At 35.6% G+C, this 21,634-nt stretch overlaps 1 protein-coding gene across 6 annotated transcripts in view; it reads left to right on the forward strand.

Moving 5' to 3' along the window:
- The window catches only part of SLC4A7 (solute carrier family 4 member 7), a 124,462-nt gene that overhangs the window by 87,159 nt on the left and 15,669 nt on the right, over nucleotides 1–21,634 (forward strand). For 4 of the 6 annotated variants that reach the window (XM_024752861.1, XM_024752859.1, XM_024752855.1 and 1 more), the window contains 10 exons: nucleotides 618–724; nucleotides 2,844–3,018; nucleotides 6,703–6,836; nucleotides 7,994–8,239; nucleotides 10,091–10,196; nucleotides 12,903–13,064; nucleotides 13,469–13,582; nucleotides 16,271–16,432; nucleotides 16,579–16,830; nucleotides 20,904–20,972. In XM_024752861.1, coding sequence (XP_024608629.1) covers nucleotides 618–724; nucleotides 2,844–3,018; nucleotides 6,703–6,836; nucleotides 7,994–8,239; nucleotides 10,091–10,196; nucleotides 12,903–13,064; nucleotides 13,469–13,582; nucleotides 16,271–16,432; nucleotides 16,579–16,830; nucleotides 20,904–20,972 — 1,527 coding nt within the window. The remainder of the gene's footprint in view (nucleotides 1–617; nucleotides 725–2,843; nucleotides 3,019–6,702; nucleotides 6,837–7,993; nucleotides 8,240–10,090; nucleotides 10,197–12,902; nucleotides 13,065–13,468; nucleotides 13,583–16,270; nucleotides 16,433–16,578; nucleotides 16,831–20,903; nucleotides 20,973–21,634) is intronic. The other 2 variants (XM_024752856.1, XM_024752857.1) reach the window with 2 other exon arrangements.

Here is a 21,634-nt window from a genome sequence, read left to right on the forward strand (position 1 = left end):
CACACACACACACACACACACACACTTTTTTTAGTCCAGCAACCTCTGACCTTTGGAGGTAACAAATTAAAAGCTCACTCTGGTGAGGAGGAGATCTTTTATCACGAGAATAATACTCTTGAATTTGTAATAAAACTTAATTGGAAATTGATTTTTATGAAAATTTGTTTAATAACTCTTGTGCTACTTATGTCTTAAGGGAAGTATTTTAAAAAGAAAAAAAATGGCATTTACTCTTAATGTAAAGTGTATTTTTTCTATAGTTAACATGAGTAAGATTTAAAAAATTCTAGTTGGAGAGATGCTTTATTGGATATTTCTGCTTCTGTTGCTGAGTAGTAATTTGAAATGGGGTGTGTGGGTGTTTTATAGTTTATCTGATATTAGAATATAAAGCAGAAGAAAACAATATAAATTTGAAATATTAATAGAGACAAATTTTAGATTCTATTTCAAAGTGCAGTTTCTTTAAAGTGGAAGTTTACATTAGGAAGCATTTTTTCTAGGAGTACTGGTTAGATATATAATCAGTATGAGATCTCATGTTCCCTCTAATTGAAGATGCCTTCTCAGCTTCCTTAAAACAATTCTGAAAATGTGTTTTTTGTGAAATGCAGGAAAAGAGAAAGATTCCTGTATTTCCCAATGGATCTGCCCCCACCTCGGGTGAGACCCCTAAGGAGGCCCCACACCATGCTGGGCCTGAGCTACAGAGGACTGGCCGGTGGGTACAGATACTGATACAGTGTGGGTGTCTTTTAGGGGCTAGAGATTGATTTGATGGAAAAGGCATAAGCATTCTTTTTCTTTGCAAATATTTGGAAAGTAATTTTGTACAGTAGTTTTTCCATATTTTAAAAAATGTGTATTATTTTATAGGTATATAATGTTAAGGATAATTAATATGCATTTTAAAGTAGTTTACTAGACTATATTGGGTTCTGTATACCAGGATTTAATTTAAAATGAAAATATTATGCAGCATATGTTAAGAGTATTGTAGTTCTATAGTAGGTTAATTTAACTGCCTGTACAGAAGGTTCTTGAGGAAAGTGTGGTGTCCTATTGCCATTCTCATATGAAGTTAGAGAATTATGGGAACAGAGAGGAATAGTAACCAATGTGTCGTGTGTGTGCATAGATGTAAAACTCTTCCATGAGCAGTACATCATGAGGTGATGTAAAATTCGACAGACAAGCATAATTAAACCGTAGTAATAGTCTCTGGAAACCTAGTTAGAAAAATTGTTGCAAAAGTTAATTTTTGGAATAAAGAACAGAAATATTACCGGTGCAAACATTGTCTTAAAATATTTTGTAGAGGTAGAAAATGATATGGTATTACCATTGTGTAGAAAAAAGCATGTGGATGTTGATACTGTTTTATCCATTGGTGGTCCCTATAGAACTAAAGATCTTGAAGCTTAAATATTTGTTTAAAAAACCAGGATAGCTTATACAGGATATCTTAATTCATTGATTAAGATAGTAGTCTCTGAGTATAATAGAGTAAGACTCTGTCCCCATGCGAAAGGTGCTCATTTAAGTTATTATTATTATTACTTCTTCAGACTTAAAACTGAGGTAGGGTTAGTCACTGAGGAGTACCAAGCCAGACCCCCAGTGACCTCATGTTACCCGAGAGTCTCATATAAATGATTGATTTGATGATATACTTTCATTTTCTAGATTATCATTGGCACCATTTTTATTGCAAGTTGGCACCTTTTTTTTACAGTTTTCTCAGTCCCCTTGCTGTCATATTATTTATAGGATAACTTCTTCCAGGTGTCAATGTATGTTTAGGCTTTATTTCAGTATTAACTTTGGAAAAAGCTAGAATGGTAAAGCTTGAAGCATCTAAAGCATTTGAAAGCATAAGATTAATTTGTTTGGTGTATTTTTCTGCAGTAGGGATTTGAATGATATTTTATGAGTCACAAAATCTTTTTAAATTACTGATTTATCACCGGTATTTATTGAGTACCTACTATTTCCCAGGCAGTGTTCTAGACACTGGAGATAATGGCAGTGAATAAGAAAAGGTCCCTGCCCCTCACAGAGCTTATATTGTAGTGGAATGCTTTCAAGTTAGATGTATCCAAAAGTCTGATTTTAAAAAACACTGAAATGATAAGTCATTGAAATGATTTGATATGCAAATATAGATTTTAAATTTACTAACTAAAACCTCTTAGTTTTATTAATATGCACACTGGTTTGACTACATATACAGTAAATTACATACACTGAAATAGTTTTTAGGCTTTTTTCTAGACCAGAAGTATTTATGTGTTTGAAGTACTAAAATTTTAAAACTAAAATTATTTAATTCACTACTGAGTGGGCGTGAGCATACTACATTCATATTAAAGGGTATTTGGGGACTTACGATTATATTATAATTGCATTCCTGGTATTTCTGACACTTGCCTTTAAGATTTATAATATAAATAATGATTAATAGCATTGCTTATGCACATTTTCATGAATGGGTTGTTAGGTTTTATTTATTTTTATTATGTATTTCCTTGCACATTTGTGTTTGATATCTATTGCATTTACTCATATAGTCATTTGCCTGTAGTCTTTTCAGTATATAGTCCATATGATACAGATGTTTGTGTCTCTTTTAACTTAGTGAGGTCTGCCTTTCCACTCACTATCAGTGGATTAGATTAAATGAGTTTGTCTTCTATAATTTATACCATTATTTAAATAGGATATTGATTTTTGTTGACAAAACGCTAGGCACCAGCAGTTTTATGTAGCCCATAGTTTTAGTTTGAACTAGCCAGAATCCTCTAGTGTACAGTTTGACGAGTTTCATCTCACCTATTTAGGCTTTTTGGTGGTTTGATACTTGACATCAAAAGGAAAGCACCTTTTTTCTTGAGTGACTTCAAGGATGCATTAAGTCTGCAGTGCCTGGCCTCGATTCTTTTCCTATACTGTGCCTGTATGTCTCCTGTAATCACTTTTGGAGGGCTGCTTGGAGAAGCTACAGAAGGCAGAATAGTGAGTACAAAGATTGGTAGTGGCCAGGCTCTTAGCTCTTCAGAGGCAAGTGTCTGTGTGCATTTGTCTCACTATTCATACTTTTATTTGAAGAGTCTACCCACAGCATGATTAACCTGTCCCAAAGCAGACTTCCCCCAAAGGTAATTGCAATGGAAAACATGGGGAAGCCATTTGAACAGGAGAAGATGCACAGTTGAGGTAAAAAAAAAAAAAAAAAAAAAAAAAAAAAAAAAAAAAAAAAAAAAAAGAAAGAAAGAAAGAAAAAAGTTTGTCATGGCTTGCTGGATGAATGGTTTTATAAATTGAGTAAAAGGCTTGTATTGTCTTTGTGGGGGGAGTGGGTGGGAGGAGACAGATCAATTGAACTGATTCTGGGTGGGTCATGGGTGGGAGAATTTATCCGTGGGGTCACTTTGTATCCTTTAAGGCATCATAGGATTAGTTAGAGCCATATGATTAACATTAACTAATCCACCCTGGCAGGTCCCCTGGGCTAGACTATTTGGAAGAAGGGAGCATAATTCTGGACAAATGATGGATTTTTGAAGTGGTGTTTAATTTTGCTGTTATTAAATTTGTGTGAACGTTGCCAAAGTGTTAATTGGAAAGTATAACTGAAAACTGCATCTATATTTTGATATGACTAGAATGAAAGTTTTTATGTTTTTTGTTCTTGGTGATACTGTATTGGGGCTGTGGGGGCTTGATATCGGAACAGCATCTCGTGCTGCGTGAAATTTGGAAAGACTTTTTTGTTGCTGTTTATATACATTTTAGTGGCGTTTAAATGAGACAGTTTGTGATTCCTAAGTATATTTTGTTTAATGATATTTACTGTTTGGAGAAAATTTATTTTTTACAGATAAAAGGTTAAAAACCAACCAATTCTAAGTAGTAATAATTGTTCAATTAAAGTATTTCATGAGCTGAACATGAGATAAACCTGACAACTGAAATTTCCTTTCAACTCAATTTATTTTTGATTATTTAGATTCTTTTATATTATTCTTTTATATTATTATAGCAAAATAGATATTTTTAGTAAGTTTCTTTATGTGCTGTCACAAGTTGTACATGTAACTCTGCTGGTCCCTGAGGAAGTGTGTCTTGTCTGTTACCATCATGGAAATACTGTTTCTTTCCTCTTGGACTGTCACTCACTGCCTGCCCGTCTCATCCTGCTGTTTAATACCCTGTGCATGTGATAGAGCTTTAGGCACTAGAGGAACATAGACAAGGGTAAGACATGGGCATGTGTCATCTATCCTCAGGGTCCTAACCTAGGAGAAAAAGATAGGATAGTATATATGTAGTTACTATGTCGTGGTGTTCTGTTCCACACATGAGTGAGATAAAGGAAGAGCTGTAGGAGTTGTAATAATTTAGAATAGAGAAATCAGAAATATTATGGAGGGAAATGATATGGAGATGATGCGTTTATTTTCAGATGCCTTATTGGAACTTCAGGTAGAAATGGAGACATTAGGAGGTGAAGTTCCAGAATTTATAGAGTGGTAAGAAAGAAATATGAAAATTGGGAAACTGAAAATAAATGAGGTTAACAATGTAAAGGGAGAGAAGGAGAGGAAAAAAGTGTGGGAAGTTATCCCCATTTATGAAATGGAGGAAGGATGAGAATGAGGAGAAAAATGGCCCAGAGAATTAGACACAGGCACAATCAGAGCTCTGAAAGAGGAGTCAGGATGATGTAATTTTGTAAAAACCAAAATAGAGGTGTAGAGAAGGAGGAAGATCAGCAGGGATTGTTCAGTGCCGTACAGTGGAGAGGCATATGGGGGAGATTAGGGGAGGGCTTCTGGTGGGTAAAATGGAAGCTTTTGAATGTGGGTTAGTTAGGGCAGTATAGGGAGGGCTGTGATTTCTTTAGGGAAAGACAGGTTTTAGTTTGGGAATGAACATAGAAACAGTTTAAAAATTGGGAAAAAGTAGGTCTGGGTAAAAGAACCTAGTAAATGTGGCAATGAGGGGTTTGGGGAATGGTGAAAAGAAGGTCTTCACCTGGAAGTTTCTGCTCTTTCAACACAACATTGAGGAGGGAAAGTAATTTTGCGCCCAACTGCCTTCCCCACCCCACTAGCATTTCTTTATTTGCCATCTCCTTGTTTCTCTGCTCAATTTTTTGCTTTCTATTTCTAGATGTTGTTTAGACATTTTTTCCTTTGATTTGAACTCTAAATTCATTCCTAAATATACATATTATAATTGAACTAAGGATTTTATAATAGCTTAGTAGTGTCTTCCAGGACAATCTCTTGTTTGTCTGTGGGCAAGAAAACAAATGTATCTCATACAATTCATAAATATATTATTAATATGAACACTTATTCATTTTGCCAAAAGTCTAGTTTGTATGTGGGTTTGATCCTATTTTTATACTAATAATTGAATGTTACTTTTACTACATACTATTCTTATGTTGTGATTTTGATTTTGGAACATGCTCTTATTACTGATGATGATAATTGCTACCATTTATTGAGTGCATTCCATATGCCAGACAGTGTGCTTGCTAGTGTTTTCAGAAACACTGCTTCTTTAAGTTCTCCTGGCTATCATCACCCACATTTAAAAATGAGAAAAGTTGGGCTGGACAGGTCTGAGATACTGCCATGGTTTAGCACCTGGTGGGAAGCAGTCTTCTACTTCAGATCTGGTTCTGAAGCCCTGCTCTCTGCATGCTGCTGGGCTGCCTCTCAAGTTCCAAGAGGCTTGTTTCTCACGAGAGTCTTGTCTTTGCTTTACTGATGATGGGCTTTTCCTTTCTTAATTGTATATCCCAGTTGACCTCGATGTTTGTGAATGGTAAACCATTTTCTTTCTGACCCCTCCCCTCTGTCAAGTGTCATAGCCTATATGCCTTAGCAACTGATAACCTAATCAGTTAGGATGTAATGTTGGTAGTGAAACAAAATTGGCCTACTAGCTTTGATTTAAGATTTCTATGAGTCTTTCATTTTATCATTTTTACCAAACTTTAATAATAATATTTCCTCATGTATGGTTTCCAGGAGTTTTTTAAGGAGATTTTTCATCTATTATTTATGTTAAGCATTTCATGTTTTATATATGTTGGTTAAGCCCATCATATTAGATTAATTTCTTTAAAATGTATGGGAAATTGCACTTCAGAAACAAGTTTGAGAATGATAGTTTCAAATTTGAGCATGCTAATTTCTTATTCATCTACTTGAAGGAGTCTTTTTTTTTGTAGCACACCACATCGAGCATTTAGTATGTTTTTTATTTTCTTAAATGAACTATTTCAGACATGCAAAAATATTCAAAATAATGTATACATCTTTGTACTCACCATAGGCTTAAGAAGTAAAACATGTATAGATAGGGTTGGAGCCTCTGTGTCCATCTTCCATTTACCCCTTTTTCCTTACCTCCCATAGTATTGAGTTTCAAATTAGGGTTGATTATAAAAGTTCACCTTTAATATGCTAAAACAAAACAATTTTCCCATGTATTTAAAATATATTTGTAATTTTCCATATTTAAAATGTAAATTTGAGATTTAAAGTTGCATTTGCTTTATTTTTTTAACCACTTGATTAATATTTTTATTTTCCAGGTATCTTATGTATATGTATTATAGTAGGTTAGAGATACATTTATGATGTATTACCTTTATTCATTTCTTTTTTCCTTAAACAGAGTGCAATAGAGTCTCTTTTTGGAGCATCATTAACTGGGATTGCCTATTCGTTGTTTGCTGGGCAACCTCTAACAATATTGGGGAGCACAGGTCCAGTTTTAGTGTTTGAAAAAATTTTATTTAAATTCTGCAGGTATGTAATAGTTACCTACTTGTCACATTTGTTTATGTATGTTTATAATTATATATTATTGTTACTAACTTTAGTTAAAAGTACATTGTATATTTAATAGCTGAAAAAAGAGGATCTGATGAGTATGCATATTTTCAATATTTTGGGGCTACTGTGTGGTCAACCCTACTCTGGCTCCTACTCTCATCCCCAGTCACCTTGAATTTAAAATCAATGGATTTGAATGCTGATAAGCAAATCACTTGAGGGACAGTAAAAGTCCTTTGTGTTAGCAAATTTCAACCTAGTAAGAAGGTAGTTAATCTGAATTATTTATTATACGGTATGTTGGTCTTCTAAAGGAAGTTTAGAAAGCAGTGGATCTCGAAGGCTCATGCTGTTTACCCAGCAGGCCTGTGTCACAGAGGGAGCTGCAGCTCACAGTGTGGGGTTAGTGCAGATTACTGGAGCTGGTAACCTCGGAATTTGACATGGCAGTACTATTCCTTTTGTGAGATAAATGCAGTTGAATATTTTAGTCTGAAACAACTTGATGCTGTTAAATGTTTGATTCACTAATTTCTCTTGTTTGGATTCTTTTGCCACTGGACAAGCTGATTCTGATTCTGATCTGGCACAGTACACACATAAATAGAGAATGTAGTGGCCTCAAGTGTTTTAGACTCACTGGTAGTAATTTCTTATTTGAAATTGAATTGGAAAATGAAGTCACTGTGGTGATACTGATGGTAGAGGAGCTGGTGGTGGTGGGGCTGGGGCGTGGCTGCCGTGTTGACACTGGAGCATCTGGGTCTTCAGAGCGAGCGACATACATCCACTTGTTCTACAGGCTGCTTATCTGTCATTTACTCCTCATAACTGATTTCTAAAGTGAGGTCTTTGTTTTTAAAATATTTATTGCCTAGTAGATTTTCACTGTAAACCTTTTGTATAAGTAAAATATAATCATTAAGTCTACTAATAAGAAGCTAGTCTTCAGCTGAAGCAGAAAAACACATAGAGCTTTCTTTAGTCATTATTTTGTTATTCTGTAATGTGTTCTCTTTTAGAAATCTTAAGCTTTTATACTGTTCTTATTGTTTGTTATGAAAATTTTAAGTACCAATACTGTTCGGCATGTATATGTTGATCATGTCCACATTTTTCTTTCTAAACAGAGATTATCACCTTTCCTATCTGTCTTTGAGAACCAGTATAGGTCTGTGGACTTCTTTCTTGTGCATTGTTTTGGTTGCGACAGATGCAAGCAGCCTTGTGTGTTACATCACCCGGTTCACTGAGGAGGCTTTCGCAGCTCTCATTTGCATCATATTCATCTATGAGGCTTTGGAGAAGCTCTTTCATTTAGGAGAAATATATGCATTTAATATGCACAACAATTTAGATGAACTGACCAGCTACTCGTAAGTGTTTCTGTTTCCCCTAATAGTAAATGTATTTTTGCAGAGGTGTCTGAGCAAAAGAAAATGGATTTTTTGCAATGTGATGCTCACTGTATATCTAGCTATAACTACCCAACTAGCAGTACGGAGGTTGACTTGTTTGTTACAGATGAGATCTTACCAAAGCACACAGTGGATGTAAACGCGGTTGAACAAATTCAGTCATTTTTATTCACTGAAACAATTTGTCCAAGTGTGTGTATTTTTGGTTTTATGTGTAAATTGGATTGGCCAATTTAAATTCAGTTGTTTGGCAACTAACCACCATATATTTATATATTCTTCATGTTTTGCATTTTCATTAACGTTTATGAAACTTGATCATTTCTATTGAAAGTTATTTTAAAGTGTAATTTCAGTGCAGTGTTGTATGTTGTTTAGTGGATTATTTTCTTTGTGAAAAGAAAAGCATGAAATGAAAATATTTTAGGACTCTAGAATAAAATAGGATTTGAAAAGTAATTATAATAGTTACAAAGGGTTGGCAAACTTGTTTAAACTTGAAAAAGGTTATTAAAATTAGACATACCGAGGTAGATGCCTGTATTTGCTGTCTTGAGCACAGTTGGTATGAGCATGAGCCTGCATTTGATTAACTTACATGGAGGAACGTGGTTACCAAAAGCCTTCCTTCCTCCTGCCCCCCTCGGCCCCAGTCCCTCACTTCACACCCCTCCTCCTCTCGCTGTCCTCACACACTCTCGACTTTGATGCACAGAGGAGGGAGGGATGTGAAACTTCCTATAAGACATTGACCTATTTGAAAATATTAGTGACACTTTGATGCCAAGTCTATTTTGTGTTGTTTTCTTTGCTCTTAAACTAGTTAATTTTTTAAATGTTATTTGTCGTCTTCTCTCTTTCCCTGCTACTTTGATCTTTAAAAAGCATGGTTTTTATAGCTAGTGCCAACCAGTTAGAACACTGTTTCCTACATGTGAACATCATTTGTTCAGCTAACATTCTGTGACCAGGCACTGTGTTAGGAATGTTGAGTAATATATTCATGTCAGTGTTCGCCATTCATATCGTAGCCCCTTTTGTGTATGAAGAAACTGAGGCTTGTGGAGGTTAAGACTTGACTTGGGTCAAACAGCTAGTAAATGATAGAGACTCAGTTGAATCCAAAGTCCAGCCACCTGCCTTTTCTCAAACAGCTCATAATCCAATTGAGAATATTCTTGTTTGTTTCTTTTCATTTTTAAATCCATATTTAGAGATTTCTTTGCTTATGTATGTGTTTCTAGCTTTTTCAGGCAGGTGAGATAGTTTTGGATATGAACTGAACTCTCTGATTGCTTTGACTCTCCTAGTCCTGTCCTGAAAAACTATGTTTTACCTATTACTTTAAGGATGGATCTTAAGATGAGTAAAGGATGAGCATGAGCAGGTAGGGCTAGAATTAGTAGGAGTATAACTTATACTGGTTCCCAGTGCATGTTGTGTGTATGTAGATGGGAAGGCGGCAGCGGCTCCTGTGGAGGTAAGTGGTAAGATTTAGTGGAGGCTGACCGTGTTAAACATGGTGGTGTCTTCTCAGATTTTTAAAGAAAATAGTACTGCCCCAAGGGATATATCTAACCAGTTTCATTAAGTAAACATTTTATTGGTATTTCTATTAGCTTTGTTATATTTATATAAGCCAAACTTTATTCCATTCCATTGTTTCTGATATTTTCACTTTTTAGTCTCCATGCTTTGCAACATGGAAAAAAGTTAAGAAGTTAAAAGCTACTCCATTGTGTGACTGATTTAATAAAATGTAAACATGAAATGCAGAATGGTAAAAACTACCCAATTCTGATTTCTCAGGTGTGTATGTGTTGAGCCTTCTAACCCTGGCAATGAAACTCTGAAGGTGTGGGAGGAAAGGAATGTAACGGCACACAACATTCCCTGGGGGAACCTCACTGTCTCTGTGAGTATATGTGAAGTGAAGGCTGGTGCAAACAGTAACCTTGTTATTTAGCTTTTCCTTAGTAAACCTAAATTTCCTTCTTGATTGATGGATATCATATGTTTTCAGAATATAGAGTTGTGTTGACCAAATAGAAGTTACCACATTTTTATTTATCATGTACTGAAGTGTATAGGTTGAAAAGAATGAAGCTGGTAGGAAGGGAGATCAAGATGGACTATATTTGGCTTCCAAGATATTAATTATTAAAAAGATGTGAATAATCTTCTGGTTTCTAATTCCTTTTGGATTCATAAGTTCATAGGCCTGTGGTTGCTGGTCCTCAAGTCGACAGTTCCAGCAGCTCTTACGCATTTGCGCCTTCTGTTGATCAGTCCATCTGCTCCGGCAGCTGTTTATTTAGAAGATGAGGAATGCTCGTACTGAACCTGTTTACCTTGTAGAGACTAGTATGACTTCAGCACTGAAGGAAAGGAAAGGAAAGGAAAGGAAAGGAAAAAGGACAGAAACATATAATGAGCACCTACTGGGTACTGAGCACTATTACATACATATTTTTGTATTCTGTTGGGAAATGTTGTCCTAGCCCTAGACTATCTGTTTTGGACACTTCCCAGGTTGGGATTTAGAAATAAAGATGTCCAGTGATGCTGGCAATATCAATTAAAACCAAGATCCCTTGAGCTTCTCTGGTGCTTTTTATATCATGTAAGCAATTGTAGGTCATTCTTTTCTCTCTAAGGGTGATAGCTCCTGAATATGTAACTGGAGGGATTTCATCTGAAATTTTATCCCATTGATAATTTACATCTGCACTGTCCGGTACAGTAGTCACTGCCATATGTGTCTATTTAACTGTACGTTCAATAAAATTAATTAAAAGTTCAGTTTCTTGGCTTCACTTGCCATGTTCCAAGTGCTCAGTCCTGTCGAGTGACTGACTGCTGGCTGGCTGTACAGGATGGTGCAGATACCTGACATCTTATCATCACAGACAGTTCTGGGGACAGTGCTGATGTAAAGCACTGTGTGTCAGTAATCAGCTTAGAATAATACTTTACTGTTCTATATTAGAATAATATTTTATTAACTCTGTCTATTTTGTTGTGAAAGAGGTAGAGTTAATAGAGGTGCCTATATGAAAGTGATTTGTTAAAAAAGCTCATTTCATGATGAATAGGATGTCTTAATATTTTAGATTATGTATATGGTCTTTTCAGTGTATTTTCTTGATATCCATCAGGGCCATGTTAGGTTTTTTTGTGTAGCTATAGCTTTTATTTCTATGATCCATGTTGTAAATTGTAGGATTACTAATCTTAGCACGTAGAAATTGAGAATAATGGAAACTTTGTTTTTCTTTCAGTAAACCTGAGTTGTATTTTTTTTTTTTTTTTTGCGGTATGCGGGCCCCTCCCTGTTGTGGCCTCTCCCGTTGCGGAGCACAGGCTCCGGGTGCGCAGGCTCAGCGGCCATGGCTCACGGGCCTAGCCACTCCGCGGCATGTGGGATCTTCCCAGACCGGGGCACGAACCCGTGTCCCCTGCATCGGCAGGCGGACTCTCAACTACTGCGCCACCAGGGAAGCCCTGAGTTGTATTTTTAAAATGAGTCTCATTAGAATCTAAGTAAGGAAAAAAGGACTTCAGTTGTATGTGCCTTTGTTAATCTCTGGTTGCCTTTCAGTTATTTTTCCCCCCAGAGGAAAATCAAGTCAATATATTTCTATAATTGTATTATGTTATATTATTGACTATATTATTGATTTTATTAATGGAAATATTTCAGTGGTCACTTTACTGCTCACAGTCCCATGCATTAATCTCACCATCAGAAAAGTCAGAAAGGGGCTTCCCTGGTGGCACAGTGGTTGAGAATCTGCCTGCCAATGCAGGGGACATGGGTTCGAGCCCTGGCCTGGGAAGATCCCACATGCCGCGGAGCAACTAGGCCCGTGAGCCACAACTGCTGAGCCTGCGCATCTGGAGCCTGTGCTCCGCAGCAAGGGAGGCCGTGATAGTGGGAGGCCCACGCACCGCGGTGAAGGGTGGCCCCCACTTGCTGCAACTAGAGAAAGCCCTCGCACAGAAACAAAGACCCAACACAGCCAAAAATAAATAAATAAATAAAAACTGAGCTGATGTCCTCCTTCACTAAAAGAAAAAGAAAGAAAAGTCAGAAAAGCCAAGCACAGTTTTTATTATTGATTCGAATTTAATAGTATAGCCATCTCTTACTCAGCATTATAAAGGCAGAGTTGTAATTTTCTATAGCTTTTGTTGTAAGCAACTTGTTCAGAGGTAAAGGAAAGACAGTGAAATTGTTGAACAAGAATGCCAACAAATATTTGGGAATTAATAAAAGGCTTATATATTGAGATATATGAACCTTTCACTAAAGGAAATAAGGAGTTGAAAGAAAGGAGTGGAGTGTGTGATGTTAATAACTTGACAAAAATACAATATTTCATTTCAGTGACTTAAGATGCAGATTTGTCAGACCATAACCTCTCTGAACTCAGGATATGTTTTAAAATTGATTGTGTGTTAATGTTGACTTGATAGTGTTTTTTCTAAGTGAAACATAAAATAATGGTGTGCCTTATGATCAGTAGCATCTTAGAGTCAAAGAAGTTCTTAGTAATTCATTGGCTATCTGAGAATCCCCTTCATCCCTTCCGTTTTCTGTTTTTTCCCCTTTTTTCAGGAATGTAAAATCTTTCATGGTACATTTGTAGGATCAGCTTGTAGTCTCCATGGACCTTATATTCCAGATGTGCTCTTTTGGTGTGTCATTTTATTTTTCACAACATTTTTTCTGTCTTCATTCCTCAAGCAGTTTAAGACCAAGCGCTATTTTCCTACCAAGGTAATTGGGGTTTAATTTTGGAGTTCTTGTAATAGTCATGTTTTTAGTTTTCATTTCCTTGGTTTGGTTTATTTCAAAACAATAAGATATTGTTTGAAGTTAGTACTTTATGTCATATAGCTATAAAGAAATTATTCATAGTGAAAAGTGTATATTCCATGTCTGAGCTAACAGTAGGAAGACAATGCTATCATGAGAGATGATAGGTTAGTTGTGAAATGTGTTTCTTATCTTTTGCAAAAAATATTAGTTATAAATGTATTTCACTGATACATTGTCACTAATTAAAAAAAACCTCATTCACACTTTCTAGTGGCATATTTTAGTCTGTGAAAGATATGAATTAATTTAGAAAGGACACATAGTATTTTTGTGTTTATACTAACGAAACCCCTTTAACATAGGTGCGATCGACAATCAGTGACTTTGCTGTATTTCTCACCATAGTAATAATGGTTGCAATTGACTACCTTGTAGGAGTTCCATCTCCTAAACTTCATGTTCCTGAAAAATTCGAGGTAAGGATTAAAACACTTGGCTATTTGTTACTTGGGAATACCAAAGTACTTTAAAGTGAGATACCGCCTCCTAAGTAGTTATTTCTAAAATATGCATAGTCTCTCTGAAGAGCTGATGCTTTGAAAGCAAAAATTATATATATGCCTCACATATATAAAAAAATGAAAGGATGAACAGAGACAAGTGAACATATTTAGGAAATAAGCAAGAAGGTATCAAAGCTGGCCCATCAGGTAGAGTGAATGAAAATATTCATGGTGAGGAGTTGGGAATCATTTAAAATTTTTGACCCTTCTCTCATAGCTGGAGTTCACAATATACTTTCCAGGTGAAAGAAACATTCTTTATTCCTTTATAAAAGAGTAACTCAAGCTTGAATTTATAAGAGTGGCAAGGGGATCCTCATTAAAATTTTTAGAAGGGTGGTATATCTGACAGTAATTGGAAAGCTTTGTGTAACACTTCCCAGCAGAATCAAGAGAGAATCAATTTTTTTTTCCACAAGAAAAATGATACTTAATTTGAGCATCCATGAACTCTTTGGTTTCATTAGCAAACTACAGTTCTTTTGTATACAGTATATCATGTGCATAACACAACATTTGATAATTATTTTCCCTTCTAAGTTAGAGGTGGTAGCTTTTGAATACTTCCTGGAAATTTTTAATAGTCAAATATTTGTGTCACTGCTTATATTTACATTTAACTAATTATATGACTTCTTTTATAAGCAGAAGATTTAAAGGGGATTCAGAATAAGGAATATAACAAAGATAAATTTAGTCTGTTCTCTCTCTCTGGGCTTGAAAAATAACATTATTTTAAAAACCAGGGTCCTCAAAAGTAGAGGTGGAAAATGATCCAGCAAAATTATATAAATCTATTTATATTTTTATCTAAAAATAAGAAAAATTAAGCTTTATAATATTTATTATATGAATTTTACTATAAGGATAATTATAAGTAACATAATACATAAATGAGTATAGCGTCATTGGGTATATATTTTTTTGCTGCTAAGAGTATATAATTTTTTTTATTATTATTTTTTTTGCGGTACGCGGGCCTCTCACTGCTGTGGCCTCCCCCGTTGCTGAGCACAGGCTCCGGACGCACAGGCTCAGTGGCCATGGTTCACGGGCCCAGCCGCTCTGCGGCATGCGGGATCCTCCCGGACCAGGGCACGAACCCGCAACCCCTGCATCGGCAGGCGGACTCTCAGCCACTGCCCCACCAGGGAAGCCCCAAGAGTATATAATTTAAAAAGTTTTGGAGACCTTTGTTTAAAAGCATAGATATTGAGCCACTAAAGATTTTAGGCCATTAAGAGGTGACTATATCAAAGTCATTCTGTTTTTACCAAGTCTTACAAATAGACAAAACTGTAAATTATATTAATGTAATTTCCTGTAATCCTGGTCCCATTTCCTTATTCTGGTTCCAAATATATCCTTGTTATTCATTTATGTAGCTTTCAAGTAGCAAACTGATTTCAAGGGGTTTAAAATACACTTGGGGAAACAAGTTAAGAAACAGTTAAGAATATATGCATTGTATAGATAAAACATATTTATTCATGTGCAGTATTGAATATGAAGCAGTATAGTGTATATCAGTGTGGGAAAATTATAATATCTGTATTCAAAAACAGTAAATTTCCCTTTTGTGTTGACAGATGTTTTCATGTAGAAAAAACAGGCTTAATATGACATCTAAGTAATAGAAGCATTTAAATTTCAATATATCCAATATCCTCCAAGAATGCTAAACTCTTATGGTCTCTAAAAATGTTTTATTATAAAAAAATTTTATGTTACAGCATTGAAATAGATTTTTAAAGTGCCAGATTTTTGTCAGCCAATGCTTTGGAAAAATAGTGTAGCGAGGCCCAGTTCTACTTTAGTACTGACCCTGACAAGATCACTAGTCCGTAGGATCTCCAAAGCAGTTTAGATTAGGAGTTGATCTAGTAGGTAGATTGATTTCACTTTATATGAAGTAGATAGGCGTGTGTTGAAAGGACACTCTACTGCACTTATCTATTCCTGCATAACAAACCTCCCAAAACATCATACCTTTAAACGACAACACTTTTTTTGTTCATAAATCTGCGACAGTTGGGACTAGGCTTAACTGGGTAGTGCTCTGGTCTCCTGGTTTGGGATCTTATACGTGGCTGCAGTCTTTATTGTCTTGATGGGAGCATGTCTGGGAGCTCAGTTCAGACAGCTGAAGGAGCTGGGTAATTGCCTCCCACCCCTGTCTCATCATATTGTGTCTCATCACATTGTGTCTCATCCTCAAGAAAGCTTATCCAGGCTTACTCAGAGCTTAATCTCAGGGTTCCAGAAGGGTTAGAGAAGAAGCAGCAGGGTCCCTTGAGATCAGGACTCAGAAATCACAGGGTTACTTTGGCCTTATCCCCAGGTTCAAGGGGAGGAAATAGACTCCCCTTCTAGGTGGAAAGAGTGGCTGAGTCACAGGGACAAGAGACCTGCCTCTAGGGATGAGAATTCCTATGGCTGTCTCTGCAAATAATTCACAATATATCCCAATATTTAATCCAGTCCTTTCCGATCCCTTGGCATTTCCTGGGGTAGACACAGTCTGTGCTGTGGAAATTTTGTGCAGTAGGAGAAGGAAGCTTTTTTTTCTTTCCTTCTTTTAATCCTTAAATGTTTTAACAGCCTACTGATACAAATAGGGGCTGGATCATAAGCCCTTTGGGAGAAAATCCTTGGTGGACCTTATTAATAGCTGCTATTCCAGCTCTGCTTTGTACCATTCTCATCTTTATGGATCAACAAATTACAGCTGTAATCATAAACAGAAAGGAGCACAAGTTGAAGGTAATTTTAAAATTTTGTCCCAAGAATTGTTCCTTTGAGTTGGAGATGGTGAAAATTAATTTCTTCTCTCTTTATAAGTAGTATAGAGTTTTAACCTAAAAGAACAATATAGGCTTACAAATATTCATGTTTGTTTCACTTTTCAGAAAGGAGCTGGCTATCACCTTGACTTGCTCGTGGTTGGTGTTATGTTGGGAGTTTGCTCTGTCATGGGACTTCCATGGTTTGTGGCTGCAACAGTGTTGTCAATAAGTCATGTCAACAGCCTAAAAGTTGAATCTGAATGTTCTGCTCCAGGGGAACAACCCAAGTTTTTGGGAATTCGTGAACAGCGGGTTACAGGGCTAATGATTTTTATTCTAATGGGCCTGTCTGTGTTCATGACTTCAGTACTAAAGGTAAAAATCTCTTTATTGCAATGTTTTAAAATCTTTCTTTATCATAAAATTTATACTTGGTTGTATGAAAATGAAACATTAAAATATCTAAAATTAGTTTCATTTCCTAGAATTTACTTGGAAAATAATATTTTGGAATGGTGGTTAGTGTAGTAGGCATCAGTGTTAGATTGTATCCTTTTAAAAAATAATGTAGTTTAAACAAACAAAAATAATAATGTAAGAGGGTAGTATTAAAGACTATTAGAGTTTAGGAAGGAGTTAATCCATGGCTTAGTTATGATCTAAAAGAAGAATATACCAGAGGATTTTATAAGCATATTAGAGGAAATAATATTGAAAGATAGATGAAACAGTTATTTGACTACAGTGTAAAAAATAATATTGCTATTAATTGGATTAATACATTCTTCCTAACAAAGAACGTATTAATGAAATGAATGTATTAAATGAAATATGAGTAGTATCACTCATTAGGAAAACAAAAAGAGCTAATACTATAAATGAAGCATGTAAGAAATTATACTTTATGATAAACGTCTTTTAGTCACATCTGATCTTTACTGTACACATTCTACCTAATCTAGTGATTTAATAAAAAACAATAACCATTGCAAACGTAGCTAAGTATCTAATCTTAAATCTTCTATTCATCATGGAAGAGCTCAACTCCATTTTTTTCGGTGTTTCAGTTTGTTGTAAAGAAAATAAGTAAAATGTTGTAAACTATTTATAAATTAGGGTACAAACGTGGAGTGTGTATGTGTGTGTGTGTTACATATTAACTAAAAGAATTGTAGTTAATACTAGAATTCTTTGGCCTCCTTTCATGGAGCCAATTAATTGACCAAATATTTGTTGAGTACTTTCTGTGCTATTAAGTACTGAGGCAACAATAATAAATAGGATACTTTATTGTCTACTTTGAAAAACTTGGCAATCTACTTGGTTGAAACAGATAGGCAAATGGGCAATTACTGCATAGTGGTGAGTATATTGTTAGAGGTGCTTGGGACAAGAGGAGAAATATGTAGTGCAGTCTTATGGGGATGCTGCGTCTCCTGATGAAGGTTGCCCTTTACATTTTTTAAGTAGTTCTAAAAATTTTTAAGTATTAACTGCATATAGGCAGAAAAATTCAAGTAGAATATCAAGAAAGCTCTAAAATAAAAAGTTAGTCTATTTTCTCTCACTTTCCAAAAGCAACTCTCCAGAGGTAAACTTTTTACTCCTATGTTTTTTAAGTTATTTTGTTAGTTAACACCATTATAGATTTATATACTTTTATAATTTTATTTTTCACTTTATTATCTTTAGACTGAATCTCTTTGCCTAAGACAGTGATTCTTAAAGTCTAGTTCAAGGACCTCTGGGAGTCCCTGACACTCTGTCCGGGGTCTGTAGGAGCCTCCCTTTCCCATTTATATGACTGTGTTGAGGCCGGGTTGTCTTCATAGACTTCGGCCAGAACGATGTATTGTAGCAGATTTAATGCAGGTGCAGATATGAGAGTGTAGTCGTCTTCCGTTAAGCCACCCACTAAAGAGATTTACAGAAATACAGAACAGTGCTATCCTTCTCACTTAATCTTATGTTCTTTGGAAATTATAGTTTTCCAGTAAAAATATGTTTTATATTAACTTGTAATAGGTTTATTATTATTTCGAAATGAGTTTAAAAATAACTATTGGGACATCCCTGCTCGCGCAGTGGTTAAGAATCTGCCTGCCAATGCAGAGGACACGGGTTTGATCCCTGTTCTGGGAAGATCCCACATACTGTGGAGTAACTAAGCCCGTGCGCCACAGCTACTGAGTCTGCGTACGCCACAGCTACTGAAGCCCGTGTGCCTAGAGCCCGTGCTCTGCAACAAGAGAAGCCACTGCAATGAGAAGCCTGTGCACTGCAACACAGAGTAGTCCCTGCCCTCTGCAACTAGAGAAAGCCCGCGTGTAGCAACCCAACACAGCCAAAAATAAAATTAAAAAACTATTTAAAATTTTTCTTTTAATTTCTAATATGGTGAATATCTATTTCCCACATGCCTATATACCTATTTATATATCTATACCTATCTCTCCCTCTCGCTCTCTCTCTCTCTCTCTCTCTCTCTGTCTATATATATATATATATATATATATAATCCACGTAAAAGTATTTGGGGGGAGGGTCCTCAGTACTTTTTAGGAGTATAAAGGGGTCCTGAGACCAAAAACTTGAGAGCCTCTGACCTAAGTTTATGTCTTTCATGAGGATTTACCCCAAACATCCCATTCTCCCTTTCGTCAGTTGTTTTTGGTTGGCTGTGTTTTTAGTTTTATTATTATTGTAAAGGTTACCAACATTTGCACTCTGTGCTTTTTCTGTAAGTTAAATTATAGCAATGTAAGCCCTCTGGGAACACGTAATCAGTATTATGATGAAATAAATATTCGCTGAGGACTAGGCGGTGTGATCAGCCTGCGTGGAGGCAGAAATAACCCTTATTTCCCCAAACTCCTGCGGTTTCAGAATAATAGTCCAAGCCGCAAGGCCTGAGAAGTTTTCTTAATATTTGTTGACTTCTCTTACTTTAAAAAAAGTACATATACAGGTTCCACTTTTTCTTGTATTTCTTTGTATCTCTAAAGGAATTCCTTGAGTAATTTTTTCATGTCTGGTACCATAATTAGTAAACTTTCAGAGTTCTTGCATGTTTCAAAATTACCCTCTATGATTGATAGATGGATATTCATTTCAAGTTTCAAATTTATTTTTCTTTGAGTCTTAAAGTTATTGTTGCCTAGAGATCAGTGGTTCTAGTAAGAGGTCTGATATCTATTTGGTCTTTGTGTCTTCAGAAGCATCTTTTTCCTTTCTAGAAGCTACCAAAATGTCCTTTTTACTCTTAGAGTTTGGAAATTTCACTAGGATATTTAGGTAAATAGAAACTTTTAATTTACCTTGCTTCTCTCTCTGTGGGTCATTTTACTCTAGAAACTTATGCCTTTAACTGTGGGAATGTTCTTCAGTTGTTTATTTCCTTTTCTTTATTTTCTCTTAGATATTTCTTCACTTTCAATTAGACAGATACTAGACCTTCCAGATATGTTGTTCCATTCCTCTTCTCTACTCTCTCTCACTGTTAAAATTTCCTCTATTTTCTTGATCATTTTATTGATCTCTTTAATCTTATCAAAATTGTTGTTACAGAATTCTTTTAAATTATTTTGATAATTGTATCTTTAATTTCTGGGAGGTTTTTTTTTTTTCCTTCTGGTTATTCATTTCTCGTAGCATTCTGAAGTTGCTTTATGTATTAAATATTTTCTTGAGATTCCTTGAGGATACTGATTAGATTTTTGATATGTTTTCTTTTCTCCCACGGTCCTTAGTTAAGGACATACGAGGTTGTTTACTAGAGAATGAGTGTGATTCTCCTCTGGCTGTTAGGTCTTTTTTCCTTATAGGTCTCTCCCTTGGGTGAGTGCTGATTGTGGTGTTTGAATCAATGAATGGGGCCTGTTGCTGGCTTTCCTGTGGGATGCCTGGGCATGGACTAGGTAGGCAGTTTGGGATCCCCTTAACTGCCAAAGTAACAAGGACATTCTTTTTCAGGATGGTGTTTATTTATTATACTTATTGTAAATGATATTGTATAGCAGTCACTGTAGGGGTAGTGATAGTAATAATAATGGCTAACACTTTTTGAGTGATTGATATGTACCATGTGCTTTTCTCAATATTTTATGAATTTGAAGTTTTTTAATCTTCAAGGCAATCTGTTACAGAAACTAAAACAGAGAGATTAAGGCTCAAGAAGAGGTAAACTGGGTTTTTAGGCCAAGTAGTCTGATTGTAGTGCCTCTGCTCTTAACCACGGAACACAGTCCCTTCTTAGGAGGGAACATGTAGATGGTAAATGATTCTTCAAGGAGGTTATTGTTTACTAGCATTTTTCTTTGTTATAGAAAAGTCTCATCACTGAAAGATCTTTTAACTCTATCTCATAGGCACTGACTATGTTTTTATGTATTTTTTATGTGAAATTGTTCTGGTAACATGGGTTCTAATTGTGGTCATTTTACTTACAGTTTATTCCAATGCCTGTTCTGTATGGTGTTTTCCTTTATATGGGAGTTTCCTCATTAAAAGGAATCCAGGCAAGTCTTAAGCATTTAATAACTTTGTAAAAAAAACTTAAACATTTTATATTTGCAATGATTGTTTTTCTGATGGTAGTGATTTATTCTCTGATATTTTGGGGGCAGGTTAACTAGTGACTTCAAATCCACATTTTCCAAGTAATTATTGCTTACTGAACATTTTTTTCCCCCTGAGAGTGAGATCATGAACTGTTATGTCCTTACCTGTTTTTAATTGAAGCTAATGAAAGGTAACTATCAATGAAGACTAGTATAGTAAGAGGGAGGATCAAAAGGATTGGAATGGGGGAAAAGGGGCTATTTCTGACATGTTAGAACAGTAATTTCAGTTGCTTAAAAAGAAAATGTAGATATTAGTCTTCTATAACCATGGTAATACCTGCCATTTGTACGGTGCAGTACAGTTTATAGAGCCTAGTATACAGATGATTTTCTGTGATCCTCAAAACAACTTTGGGATATGAAAGGAAGAAATACTAATTTTGTAAATCATGAAACAGAAATAAACTTACTGAAGGTTTTTAACTAAGTAAGCAATGGAGCCAAGGCTAGAATCTAGTGTTTTCACTACTCTGTTTTGTCTTATTTATAGTATTTCTTGGGAAACAAGCTGATAGAATGAATTAGGATTTGTGTGAATTCAGCCTTACTGTAGAACG

The sequence above is a fragment of the Neophocaena asiaeorientalis genome, unplaced genomic scaffold (assembly GCF_003031525.2).
Source record: "Neophocaena asiaeorientalis asiaeorientalis breed wild unplaced genomic scaffold, Neophocaena_asiaeorientalis_V1.1 scaffold117, whole genome shotgun sequence".
Classification (NCBI taxonomy): domain Eukaryota; kingdom Metazoa; phylum Chordata; class Mammalia; order Artiodactyla; family Phocoenidae; genus Neophocaena; species Neophocaena asiaeorientalis.